At 28.8% G+C, this 15,032-nt stretch overlaps 1 protein-coding gene across 2 annotated transcripts; it reads left to right on the forward strand.

Moving 5' to 3' along the window:
- Positions 1–8,908: 8,908 nt before the first annotated feature.
- On the forward strand, positions 8,909–12,293 carry LOC110641502 (probable LRR receptor-like serine/threonine-protein kinase At3g47570). Of its 2 annotated transcripts, XM_058142413.1 has the most exons (3): positions 8,909–9,408; positions 9,553–11,682; positions 11,761–12,293. In XM_058142413.1, exons 1-3 carry the CDS (start codon positions 8,967–8,969, stop codon positions 12,126–12,128), a joined length of 2,940 nt encoding a protein of 979 aa, XP_057998396.1. In that variant the 5' UTR covers positions 8,909–8,966; the 3' UTR covers positions 12,129–12,293. The 2 variants fall into 2 exon arrangements, with proteins under 2 accessions (XP_057998396.1, XP_057998395.1); XM_058142412.1 differs by having other exon boundaries at positions 8,909–11,682.
- Positions 12,294–15,032: the final 2,739 nt, after the last annotated feature.

Below are 15,032 nucleotides of genomic sequence, written 5' to 3' on the forward strand. Positions count from 1 at the left end.
TTAAAGCCTTAATTCATAACTCTCTCTTTAAATTCATCATGAATGGACGGTCAGCTTTAATATTTAGCATTACTGCCAAGAGTGACTATTTTTTTTCTCTGACCATGTTCAGCAATATTAGTTATTCTAATAGTGATTAGTTACTTTAGCAGTTGTCAACTGTTTTACTAGCTATTAATTGTTAGTCGTTTATATAGTAATTTAAAATATAAACATTTGATAAAAATAATTATTAGATTAGCTATTAAATATAAAAATAGCAGTATCATTTTATGTCAAAAATACTCTTTTAACCTCTAAAAGTGAACAAGATAGTTTTTCATTAATCACTCTCTTAACCTCTAAACACTACTACAAATATTATGTCACCGAATAATATAAATAAGAGAGGTAATATTTTAACCATGGTTAAAACACTAAAATAAGAATCCAAAGATTTTATCAGGCATTTCTGAAGCACAATTTTTATCTCTCACGATGAGATGAAATTCACATTTCACAATTTATGGGATGATTGAAAATTTTATAAGTATATAGTGCACTAAAATTAGTTCAATGGGAATATTCAATAAATTTCAAAGAATCAACTTAGTTTTTTTTTATATCCAAGTCACATGGATGGAATGAGTTTTAGTGTTTTTTTTTTTTTCAATTTTTTATATAAAACTATGCCGTTTTGTACACATAATAGTCATTATTTAGTAACACATATCAATTTTTTACGGGTAAAAAAAAAAAGACCCTATTTTACTTTTTTTGCATTTCTCCAAAAGGTTACCCAACTAAAAATTAAGTAATATTAATTGGAGTTAATTGTAAATTAGAAAATTTGATTAAATATTAAAAGAACATGTTTATGGTATATAAACTAAAATTAATTTATAAAAAAATTATATATGTTAATTTAATATAATAATATTATTATATTAATATTAATTTATAAAAAAATTATTAATTACATAACATAAATTTAATATTTATTAAATAGTATTCAAATGGACCTAAACATATCATAAAACTACATAAATCTAGTTTGAATGTTCAATAACCCAAAATCTGACTATGACTTACGCTAAAACTTAGACAACCATAAAGCCTCTAAAACTAGGGGTGAGCATTCGGTTCGAACTGAACCGAATCGAATTAAACTGAATTAAATTATGAAAATCGAATTATATATTTTACAAATCGAATCGAACTAAAATTGAAGAAAAATTGAATCGAACCGAATTGCTTCGATTCGGTTCAGTTCAAACAGATCATTTTTTATTCTTGATTATTTTTTAATTTAGACTTGATTTTCAAGTTATTTGGTCTAATTTTGACTTTGGTTTGAACCTAATAACTATTAATCAATGAAATTAAACAATTTATATATATATAATTAAATATAATTCATAAATTCCTCATAAAAATAAGTCAATTCAAAAATCAATTTGGTTCGATTTGGTTCGATTTAAATATATAAAATTACTATTCAGTCTGGTTCGGTTTAACCGATTTTTTTCTCTTCAAAATCGAACCGAACCGAAATAACCAAAATTTTTATAATATAAAACCGAATCAAATTGATTAAAATTTAAAAATCAAACCGATTAAACCGAATTGATTCGACTCGGTTCGATTCAATTTTTCGATTTGAACCGAAATCTGCTCACCCTTATCTAAAACTCATAGTAAGTTTAAATTAATTGATCTAATTATACTTAAGCAATAAATGAATATCTAATGGTGTATGAAATTAATAGTTAAAATCTCAACAATTCATTTTTCATTTAATATTTTTTTAAAAAAAATTATTAAGATATAATTAATATTATGAACTTGCAGCTTTAGTTTTATTATTAAGTATTTTTAAGGTTATAAAATTTTAAGTTAGAATTCCATCATAGTTAAATAATAAAAAAGTAAAAAAACTATTAGCTATAATTCAATTAGAATTATGTGATTTTAAATTTGAATTTCAATAAAAATTAATTACATAAAAAAATCAGTTAGTATCATGAGGCAGTGGTCATGTCTAATTTCTCCTAGTTGGTGGACCAAGCATAAATATAGCCAATTGCAAGTCAAGGTAATGCTTTTTATCTATCCACTGATAGCGACTTCTTAATACATCATGCATTCACACTGCTGCGTTTTGATCGAAGTCATTAAATTTTAATTTAATTTTATAAAAATTATTATAATAAAAAAGTTAAATATTTTTAAATTAACTTGTTAATTTATTAATTATTTTATTAATAAAATTATATTATTTTATTACTTTCTTAAAAAAAAATATATATATAATGCACAAACGCATTTTACTACCCCTTTCGCCATCAAACTCCTCTCTTTTTTCTATTTTTTCTTCATTAACATTCACCAGTTAAGTAATTTTATTTGTAAAATAGTTGACATGTCAACAGATTAACTTTAAAACCTTTAATTTTCGGTCATAATAATTTTTATGAAATCAAATTAAAATTTAATGAATTTAATAAAAGAAATTAAAATTTAGTAATTTTTATGAAAATATTTATAAAATTAAGTGACCAAATATGATAATTACCCGAAACTCTGAGGGCGGTGGTGGCTAAGCATATATAAATAAATAAATAAATATATATATATATATATAGTCAATAGCAATTGTCAAGGTAGTGCTTTTTATACATCAACTGATAGCTCCTTCTCATAATTGAGAGTTAACCTTTGGCCAGCCTCTATTGGATGAATTCTTTTCCAATACATTGGTTACGCAAGACTTTTGTTCATGTTTGAAATTTTAGAATACTATATTGCTTATAAAAATGTCATTAATAAAATTTTTTTAAAAAAAAAACATTAATAATTTTTAATAAGGGTGTATGCGCGACAAGAATATTGAATAATCTTCTTTAAAATCAACCATCCATAATTTCTTTGACGAAATATTATTCAATACAGTATAATTATTATGATTACATTTAATAGTTAAAATTTTATGAAAATAATTAAAATTTAATAATTTTTATATGGTAATTAGCCAAAGCTTCAAGGGTGGTGGGCTAAGCATATATATGGTCAATGGCAATTGTCAAGGTAGTGCTTTCAATCTATCCACTGATAGCTCCTTCTCAGAATTGAGAGTTAACCTTTGTCCAACTTCTATAGGATGATTTCTTTCCCAATCCATTGGTTACGCAAGACTTTTATTCATGTTTAAAATTTTAGAACACTTTCGGTAGAGTGCTCAATCACTTATAAAAATGTCATTCGTAAATTTTTTTAAAAAAATAAAATAAAATAAAATATATATAATTTTTAATAAGAGTGTATTTGTGACGAGAATATTGAATAATTTTCTTTAAAATCAGTCATTCATAATTTCTTTAAAATAGTGTATTATATATTCATAAAAAAGTAATTTCTCATTAAATTATGAAAAATTAAATTAATATTATAATAAGTGATAGATAAATGTAATGAATTAATATTATAATACACATGGCTTCTCTACGCACAACCCTTCAGCTAATAACCAAAAGCATCGTTATTGGTAATATTGAAGAATTGGCAACGGCCATCAAGTCGACTCAATTTTTGAGTGGGTACTTGCCCTGCTTCTTCCACCGTGTACGCCAAGACATGGTCGGTTCATTGTAAGGGTTCTTATATTCCCAAGCATTAAAAGTGGGCCCAATTTTTGAGCTGGACTTTTATTTTTTATTTTTTATTTTTTATTTAGAGATAAAATTATAAGTTGTAATATTCTACTTTTACATCTAACTCCTATAAAAATTATCTCCTCTGAGTAGAAATTTTTAATTTTCTCACTTAAATTTAATTCACAATAAATTTAAGATATCCATTTATTTTTAACAAGAATTTTTCTTTAAAAATATATAGCAGGTAAGCATATTTTAAGGTAAACTTTTTTGTTTTATCAATCCGTTTTATTTTTTTTTAATCAAATATATAATTATATGAATTATGCTTGATTATTATTTTATTTTAAGAAAAGGATAGAAATTTAATAAATTAACAGCTATGGCATCTATTATATGTCTCAAGATATGACACTATTTTTTCTATGGATGGCCAAAACAAACAATTTTTGAAAATTGTTTTTGAATTTAAAAAATTATTTTGGAATTAAACCTTTACACCAACTTGACTTTTTTGCTTTCCAAATTAAGGCCTTAATTCATAGCTCTCCTAAAATTATGAATAAATCACTGCAAGGAGCGATCGAATTTCTTCTCTCTTAAAATGATTTAATTCAACTATTGCAATTAAATATCATTTATAAATTTGGACCAATACCATAAATTGATCTAAAAAAATTATGAATAATGATGTTTTATTCAGTACTTTCATAAGGAAAATTATAAGATACTCTGATACACTAATTTTTAATATATTATATGCTCATAAGAATTTAGTTATCTCATGAATTATGAGAGAATAAGCATATATTACTGGAGCACCAAATAAAATCTTTTTTTGAAGCACATGATCCATCTTTGACAATGGGATGAAATTTACATTTGAGATAATTAAAAATTTGTGAGTATCCAATAAAATTCTTAGAATTAGACAAATGGCTATTTTGATTATTCTTGAAAATTGAATGTTGTGAATCTAGAATACATAAACAAATATACTAATGAAAAATATTTATATGGAAAAAAACAAATAGATTACAATATTACCTAGAACATATTATCTTAATATTTATAAGGATGTGTTATTTGAAATATCCACTTCAAATTCAATTACATTCATAAATTTAATTTATATAACATATAAATGTGGGAGGGGAATATTGGATTTGTCTAAAATATCTTTCATTATTTATATTATTATAAAAATGTTAATAAAAATACAACTATAGCAATAGACATAAATTCGTTATTTATATTCATATAAAGTCGTAAATATGTTAATAAAAACTTAAATTATATAATTTAAAATATATTGTTGTGATTATATATCATATTCTAATTTTACTCTTTAATATAACATTAAATAACTTTAAATATTTATATATTTTAATATTTAGATAATAATATAAAAATTAATTAAATAGATAAAATTTTAAGGTGAATGAGTATTTAAATTTGACATTATAATATTTTATTATATTTTAATACAAAATTAAAATGTATTTTCCAAATATTTAAAGTCTAAGTAACTTATTTTAATTTTTGCGTATTTATTTTAATTTTAATTAATTTATTAATATAAATAGAAAGAAATTTTTATTTAATAATATTTTTAAATTTTAATATAATCAAATGAAATGTGAACTCCTATTGTAATAAATTTATTTATTAATAAACAAGATTTATTGTTGGATGAATTTTTTTTCCTTTGCCTAAATAAGCAACAAAAATGTTCTTTGATAAGATTGTGATTTTATTATTATTTTTCTCTCTCTATATATGAACGGGGTAAATTTTTGAACAGTTAAAAATACCATTAAATTCTTATATTATTATAAATGATATAAATATGTTTTATTTAATTATATAAATATGTTAAATATAATTAAATTAAAAAATTACTAATCACACTTTAACAAAAGGAAAAGAAATTCTTTTCCACCATTTCTTGATTTCAACTAATCAATATTGGTTTTATTCCCACTTTATTAACCGGAATTTATTTATTATCTTTAAAGAAAAATTTAATTGTATTTCTAAACAATAAATATTCGAATCTATATAAAAAAATATAATTAAAATAATTTAATTTATATAGAATTATTTACATAGAATGAAAGTTAGAAGATATAATTTCTCCAGGTAATTTTTATAGTTCATTTCTTAATTTTATCCCATGTTTCATTTTTGTTCTTTAACTTTATTTTATTATTAAAAAAATCCTTAAACTTTAGTTTGTTTAATAAAAAATTCCTTTAAACTGCAATACTGCTATAGTATGGTTCTAGACTGAAAAATTTTCTCTAAATTACGGTGTGACGTTTATAAATATTGTAATTTTAGCACTTTTCAATGAATGATAAATCCTTTTTTTTTTCAGAAAATAAATCGTTGTGATAGTATTAATATTTTTATAATAAATCCAAATCATAATTGAAATTACTAGTTTTAAGTGTGAGAAGAAATTAGATAAAAAAAAATGTAATCTCATTATTTTTTAACTTAAAAACTTTCTATAGCATATTATAAAAATTTTTATAAAATAAAATTAAAATTTAAAAATTTTTAATAATAAATTAAAATTAACAAACAGAAGTAAAATACAGGGGAATATTTGGAAAGGAGCTATAAAAATTACCCAATTTCTCTCTAATGTTCTCTGGTGGACTTGACTCTTTGATTGGCTACTTGCCCTGCTTCTTCCAACTTGTAGACCAAGACATGGTTTCGGTGTAAGGTTTCCCACCATGCCCAAGAATTAAAGTGAGCCCAATTTATGGGGCAGGCTTTTTTTTTTTTTTTTTTTTTTTTTTTTTTAATTACAGACAAAATTATAAGTTTTGATATTCTAATTTTTGCGTCAAATCCTAAAAACATTATCTTCACTACTAATTTAATTTATTTTAAGCATATTTTAAGGCAAACTTTTTTTTTTTTATCAATTCTTTTTGCTTCTTGTTAGTCAAATATAAAATTATATATGAATTCTACTTGATTATTATTTTATTTTTAGGAAAAGGATAGAAATTTTATTAATTAACAGCTATGGCATCTATTATGAAACAAATGGTTACATATATATCTCAAGATGTGACCCTATTTTTCCTATGGATGACCAAAAACATTTTTGAAAATTATTTTCGAATTTAAAAAATTATTTTAAAATTAAACCTTCACATCAACTTGACATTTACTTTGCGAATTAAAGCCTTAATTCATGGTTCTCTCTTTCAGTTCATTATGAATGGACTGTTAGCTTTAATATGTAACATCACTGCAAAGAGTGATCAATTTTTTCCCTCTAACCCTGTTCAATAATATTAGTTGTTACAGTAGTGGTTAGTTATTTATATAGTGATTTAAAATATAAATGTTCAGTAAAAATAATTATTGGATTAGTTATTAAAGATAAAATAGTGATATCATTTTGTGTTAAAATGCTCTCTTAATTTCTAAAAGTTAGGAGGGGTAGCTTTCATGAACCACTCTCTTATTATTTAAAAACTACTATAAACATTGTGTTATCGCATAATATTGATAAGAAATGTAATATTTTGACTATGTTCAAAACACTAAATACTACTTTAAAAGCTATCATTAAATAGAGCCTTTATAAGTATACAGTGCACTAAAATTAATAAATGGAAGTATCCAATAAATTTCCAAGAATCAACTTAGTTTTTTTTAGTATCCAATCTGATTATTATTGAAAATTGAGAGTTGTGAAACTCAGTTTTAATTCGGTGATCCAGCTAAATAACTAATGATTCAATTGATTTAATTTGGTCACAAGTCATATGCGTGTAGTGAGTTTTCGGTTTTTTTTTTTTTTCCTCAATTTTTTATATAAAACCATGTCGTTTTGTACACTTAATATGTAACACATTTAAATTTTTTACGGGGAAAAAAATATAAGATGACCCATTTTACTTAAATTACTTGATCAGATTATACTTAAACAATAAATGAATATCTAAGGGTGTATGAAATTAATAGTTAAAATCTCAACAATTCATTTTTCATTTAATATATATTTTTTAAAATTATTAAGATATCATTAATATTATGAGCTTACAGCTTTAGTTTTATTATTAAGTATTTTTAAGATTATAAGAATTTCATCATAGTTAAATAATAAAAAGTCAAAAAATTATATTTAAAATTATGAAATTTTAAATTTGAATCTCAGTAAAAACTAATTATATATATATATAAAAAAAAAATCAATTAGGTATCATGAGGCAGTGGTCAAGTCATGTCTAATTTCTCCTAGTTGGTGGACTAAGCATACATATTGCCAATTGCAAGTCAAGGTAGTGCCCTTTATCTATCCACCGGCACTGATAGCTCCTTCTCGAAATTGAGAGTTAATCTTTGAAATATAACATGCATTCACACTACTTTATAAGCGTTTTCATAAAAATTATTAATTTTTTTTATAAAATTTCTTGAATTTTAATTTAATTTTATAAAAATTATTGTAATTAAAAGTTAAATATTTTTAAATTAATTTATTGATTTATCAATTATTTTATAAATAAAATTATATTATTTTATTAATTTCTTAAAAAAAAAAGAAAATATGATGCATAAAACCATCTAGCTGTCTCATTTCCTATCAAATTTTTCTCTTTTTTCTGTTTTTTCTTTACCAGTAACGTAATTTTATTTATAAAATAGTTGACATATCAGCAGATTAACCTAAAAATTTTTAATTTTTTATTATATTAATTTTTATAAAATTAAATTAAAATTAAGTGAGTTTTATAAAAATTATTAAATTTTAATATTTTTATAAAAATATTCATAAAATTAAGTAATCTGAGTCTGATAATTAACGGAGGCTTCTAGGGTGGTGGGCGAAGCATGTATAGTCAATAGCAATTGTCAAGGTAGTGCTTTCCATCCATACACTGATAGCTCCATAGGATGATTTATTTTCCAATCCATTGGTTACGCAAGACTTTTATTCATGTTTAAAATTTTAGAATACTCTCCATATAGTGCTCAATCACTTGTAAAAATGTCATTCATAAATTCATTTTAATATATATATATATATAATTTTATATAATTTTTAATAAAAGTGTATGTATGATGAGAATATTAAATAATTTTTTTTTAAATCAACTATTCATAATTTCTTTAAAATAATGTATTATATATTTATAAAATAGTAATTTTTTATGAAATTATAAAAAATTAAATTAATATTATTATAAGTGATGATCCACATGCAGCAAATGTAATGAATAATAATTTTGCTAGATAGCTAGTTATAATGCTAGACAGCATAGCTGCCTACGTACAACCCTTCAGCTAATAACCAATAGCATGGTTATTGGTAATATTGAAGAAGTGGCTATGGCCATTAATACGTGGTGGTCTCTTTATCACATTCCTCTCCTTTGCTGGTGCCTGTGCTCCTTACTCAACCCAGCCACTTGCTTGCAAAATGAAACTGATCGACTTGCTTTGATATCCTTCAAAGACGCCATACAGAAAGATCCCTTTGGCGTTCTGGATTCTTGGAACGATTCATTGCCCTTCTGTGATTGGCATGGCGTTTCATGCGGTCGCCGCCATCCTCACAGGGTTGTAACCTTGATCTTGAATTCTCAAGGCCTGGTAGGATTTCTGTCGCCACATATAGGAAATCTCTCATTTCTCAGGCGCATAGATTTCCGAAATAATAGCTTTCATGGCAAAATCCCACAGCAGATAGATCGTCTGCACCGCCTACAAGATATTGACTTCAGCAACAATTCATTGCAAGGTAATATACCCACCAACTTATCCCGCTGTTCAAACCTCTTGTATCTTAATTTCATTGACAACAAGCTCGTGGGTAACATACCTGCCGAGCTTGGCTCTTTACCAAAGCTTGAAGCTCTAGGCTTGGCCAAAAATAATCTCACAGGTAGTATTCCAGCATCCATGGGGAATCTCTCATCTCTTTGGCAAATCTCCTTCCGAAGAAATGGTTTGCAAGGACAGATTCCGGAGGAAATCTCTCAACTTGGGAGCTTAAGAATTTTGATATTTGGAGAAAATAATCTTATTGGGGAGATTCCTTATGGCCTCTTCAACATCTCCAACCTCGAAGATGTTGAAGTGGATACTAACCAACTCAATGGCATTATCCCCTCTGACATAGGCCTCAACCTTCCAAAGCTGAGCTCCCTTCAAATTTCAGACAACAGGTTAATCGGGCCTATCCCAATTTCATTGTCAAATGCCTCTGCGCTTCAACAAATTGCTTTTGAATATAATGATTTCTCTGGGTCAATTCCCAAAGTCTTTGGAATGCTGCCTGAGCTTGAGATTTTGAACTTTGCTTTAAATCAGCTACAAGATGACTTAAGTTTCATTGATTATCTAACTAATTGCTCCAATTTAATCACTCTTGGTTTACGAGGAAATTTTCTCAGAGGGACCGTGCCCATTTCCATGGCCAATCTCTCCAAAGACATAGATTTTCTTTCTGTGGCAGATAATCAGTTATATGGTGCCATTCCCATTGGTGTCGAAAATCTTGTTAATCTGAGATTCTTCCTGTTTGGTGATAATTATCTCACTGGCCCCTTAGATATTGATTTTGGGAAATTTCCACGGTTGGAATTGCTGGATTTGGGCAGCAACAAATTCACAGGAAAAATTCCATCTTCAATTGGTAATTTATCTTTTCTGACTCGTCTCTACTTGGGGTTCAACGATCTACATGGAAGCATACCTCCAAGTCTTGGTAGTTGTCATAACTTGAACGAGTTAGAGCTCTTACACAAAAATCTCAGCGGTTCAATACCCACACAGGTTATGGGCCTATCATCCCTTTCAGTTACCCTCGATTTATCTGGTAATGCACTTACTGGACCTGTTCCATTAGAAGTTGGTTTGCTGACAAATCTGCAACGGTTGGATTTATCCGACAATAGATTATCTGGCACAATACCAAACACTATTGGCAAATGTTTGAGTTTGCAAAGTCTAAATCTACATGGAAATTCATTTCAAGGAGAGACACTTCAGGATTTTGGTGCCTTGCGAGGTTTACAAGAGCTGGACATTTCACGCAACAATTTTTCAGGGAGAATCCCAGATTCTTTCTCTCAGCTTACGGGATTGAACCATTTGAATTTGTCTTTTAATCAACTCCAAGGGGAGGTTCCAAAACGCGGAATCTTTCTAAATGCAAGTGCTGTTTCATTGATGGGAAACAATGATCTCTGTGGAGGTATCGCTGAAATGAAGCTTCCTTCTTGCTTCATCACAAACTCCAAGAAGAACAACCTCTCCCTTACACTGAAAGTGACAATCCCAGTGGTTGTCTCAGCCGTATTTTCATTTCTGTTGGTGTGTTCCCTAATTTTCTGGCATTGGAAAAGGATTTCTAGAAAGAAGAATATTTCCATGCCATTATGTGAGCACCAGTTTCTGAGAATATCCTATGCAGAACTCTTCAAAGCTACAAATGGATTCTCTATGGCAAATATAATTGGTGTCGGAAGCTATGGATCTGTTTATAAAGGACTTCTTGACCAAGTAGGTATACAAGTGGCGGTCAAAGTGCTAAACCTGCAACGAAGAGGAGCTTCAAATAGCTTCATGTCTGAATGCCAAGCTCTTAGAACCATCAGGCATCGAAATCTTCTGAAGCTATTGAGCGTCTGCTCTAGCATTGACTTTGAAGGCAATGATTTCAAAGCTTTGATATATGAATTCATGGTGAATGGGAGCCTAGAGAAATGGCTGCATGGTCGCAATGTAGGAGAAGATGGACCAGAAGGAGAATCAGGAAATCTGAAACTAATAGACAGACTAAACATTGCCATTGATATTGCAACTGCAATAGAGTATCTTCACAATGGTAGCTCATCATCAATTATACATGGTGATCTAAAGCCAAGTAATGTTCTTTTAGATGAGGAGATGACTGCCCATATCGGAGATTTTGGCTTGGCTAAGATTGTCGCCTCAGTTTCTGGTGAGATTCAACAGTATCAAAGCAGTTCTACAGCAATCAAAGGATCTATTGGCTATGTTGCTCCAGGTACCCTTCTTTTTCTTTTCTAATCTGTAAAAAGAAAAAGCAATGTCGCTTCATAGTTTGTATTGTATCTATTTGCAGAGTATGGTTTGGGCGATCCAGTTTCTAAAGAAGGAGATATATATAGCTATGCGATTCTATTACTGGAGATGTTTACAGGAAAGAAGCCAATCGATGAATATTTTAAAGATGATCTAAATATTCATACTTTTGTTGAAAGCAATTTGCCTGATAGAGTGATGGAGATTTTGGATCCAAGAATTGCATTCGAAGATGGAGGAGGGAGTTTGAAAGATTGCATCCTCTCTGTAATGAGAATTGGAGTTGCATGTTCAATGGAACAACCAGGAGAAAGAATGAAAATGAGAGATGTAATAAGTGAATTGGTAAAGATCAAGAGCTCTTATGTCAAGGAAAGGCAAAAACAGGGGCGAAGAAATGCCTTCTAGATTGGAGGTCCAAGCACCTCTCGCATTTAATTTAGTAGCTTAATTTTGCAATTCCAAACGATGAACTTAAACTCAAGTTGGCATGTGTGTGCTGTACAACTTCTACTTTTGCTTATTTTTCAGGAACATGTTTCGTATAAGTAAATTCAATAAAATTTTATGATATATCTGAATGCAGTGATTTGAAATAAGAAAATTTATTTAATTTTCATTTAAATTATTTGAATGATAGCTCTCTCATTATCTTTTTGGTTAGATTCATAAACAAAATTTTAATTTAACACATAAAGAAACCATTGCGTTAAGAGGCTGAAAGTTTGTATTTCCAATAGACCAATAAAGAGCCCATTTCAAATCGCAAGAAGTGTACTTGAGAGCTTTGGTCCAGTTCTCTTTTCCACAGCAAATCAACCAATTTTCGAGCAACTCCCTTGGTTCATCGACGAAGCTTATATAGCTCCCCACCCCTTTTCGCCTTTTCTGACGGCAAATTATTCTCATCAGTCTCTTGCAACATGCCCAAGCACCACCAAATTGATTGCAACATACCCACCAAATACACGAAGCCGAAATTCCCAACCTGAAGTGAAGTGATTCCTTGGGGCCGAAATCCCTCTCATTCCCAAATCAACAAAGCCGCTACCACAACCATCGCGTCCTCTACTACCTCCGCCTCATTTGCCACCAACGGAATATCTCATGCGAAGCGGCTAGGAGTTGGTTTTTAGTGTATGGGTCTTGGGTTAAGGGTGTTTTGTGGGTCTAAAGATTTGGGTAAGGTATTAACGTCAGTGCGAAGGGAAGCTGGGAAAGAAAAATGAAATTGCAGGTGTGAGTGTGTGTAGCAGCCTGATTGTGAGTAGATGGTGAACAGTGATGAACAGAAATGCTGTGACGAATAATGAGGGTTTGCAGTGGGAAGACTCGCAGAAGTGAGGGGACAGAGAATTGAGAGGGAAAGGCAGTGAGGAAGAAGAATAAAAGGGTAGTCCGGTGATTTCAAGAGGGTAGTCCGGTGATTTCACCTTTCCACTAACGGCATTTTTTTCGGAGCGACTGAATTTTGGAGGGTTACAGAATTCGGGGACTAGGGATAAAAATGTTAATTTCAACATAAATTAATCCACTCTCGAAGGAACCAGAGTTCCAAAGCTACTTTAGAAACACTATGACCATGTGCTGCTCACAAGTGAGCCACGCGATTCTGCTGACGCCTAACGAAACTAAAAGAACATGCCTGAAAGCGGGAAGCAAGATGCACAATGTCTTCAAGAACAGTACCCAGAGGATGAAGGAATTGCTTATGACGAATCAGTGCGTCTACCAATTCAGAACAATCACTCAACCAGCACTTGACCACACTCAGATGGCAGAATCTGAGAAAACCCGAAAATGAACTGCGAGAGCCTCAGCCACAAGAGGATCCATAATGGACGAAAGGGGTTGACAAGCAGCAAAAACAATAGTCCCCGATGAATCACGCAGAACACAGCCCAAACCAGTAGAAGAAGCAAACGCGAGCACTGAAGCATCGCTGTTGCTTGTTAGTTCCTCTTAACGCCTTTTCATTTAAAATTTTATAATCTCAATCCATAATTATTTAAATTATTCTACAAGATAAGTGCAATCTAAAATTAACAAATTTATTTCTTATATCAATATTTTTATTTTATTTTTATTTTCATTATTATTATTGAATATAATATTACAATCTAATTAATCAGAAAAAAAATATCAAAATAACTTTTTTATTAAATAAAAATTAAAAACATCCTGCTGCTTTGCCCAGGTTATGATCTAGTTTGTTATAAATAGCTTGTATGTTAGATAGTATAGAGAGAAAGAATTCCTATATTGTTAAAATATAAGAAAGTGAAGGAATGGCAAAGTGAAATATGTATAGAATTATATATATATATAATTCAATATATATTATTCTATTATGGCACTTGACAAGTATATGTGTGAAATAAAATAATTATCATATTGTAATTTTCGCAAATAAATTACGAACATACGTGTTTATTAACAAGTAGATGTGTCTGTTAATAGACAGACATGTCAATTCTATACAAACAGTCACAACTGTTTGTATAGGTGTCTGTTAATAAACAGACATGTCTATTCTATACAAAAAGTCATAATTGTTTGTATAGGTGTCTGTTAATAAACAGATATGTCTATACAAATAGTCACAACTATTTGTATAGGTATCTTTTAATAAACAGACATGTCTATTACATAAACAGTTGTATCTATTGGAGATAGACAGATGTGTCTATCTAGTAAAGGTGCCATGACTTTTCATTCTTTATAAATATGGATGAGTTTTTTCAATAAAAAAAAAAAATACTACTTCTACTTCTTCTTCTTTTCTTCTAGTCTCTCTAAATTCAGTTCATATAAAGAGTTCTTAAGGGAAATTTTCAGGAGTTGCTGTCTGCAGATTTCAGGCTTTGTTGTATCCTGGAGGTATATTGCCATAACCTTGCAGCAATCTAGTGGGGGCAATTAATACCTTAAAGATAGTGATTCATCATGCCTCAAAGCCTATTCTACACCCACTGCCACAACAATTTTAAGGTATTAATCGCAATAGAGTCTAAGGCTGTTTCCGTGATGAATCAAGAGTTCGTGAAACTTGATCATTTTAAGGAAAAAATTATGTTCACTGAGAAGGTGAAAGCAGATCAAGAAAAGAAGATGAATTGCCATGCCGAGGTCATATTCTCAATAACTCATCAGATAGGCTATAAGATTTGTTTACCTCTGTCAAGTCTCCAAAGGAAATCTGAAATTCGTTAGAATTCAAATATAATACAGAAAAAAAAGGTATGGATAAATTTCTCATTATGAAATATTTTGATTTCTAAATACTTGATAATATGCATGTTATGGATAAGT

This window comes from Hevea brasiliensis, unplaced genomic scaffold (assembly GCF_030052815.1).
Source record: "Hevea brasiliensis isolate MT/VB/25A 57/8 unplaced genomic scaffold, ASM3005281v1 Scaf492, whole genome shotgun sequence".
Lineage (NCBI taxonomy): Eukaryota > Viridiplantae > Streptophyta > Magnoliopsida > Malpighiales > Euphorbiaceae > Hevea > Hevea brasiliensis.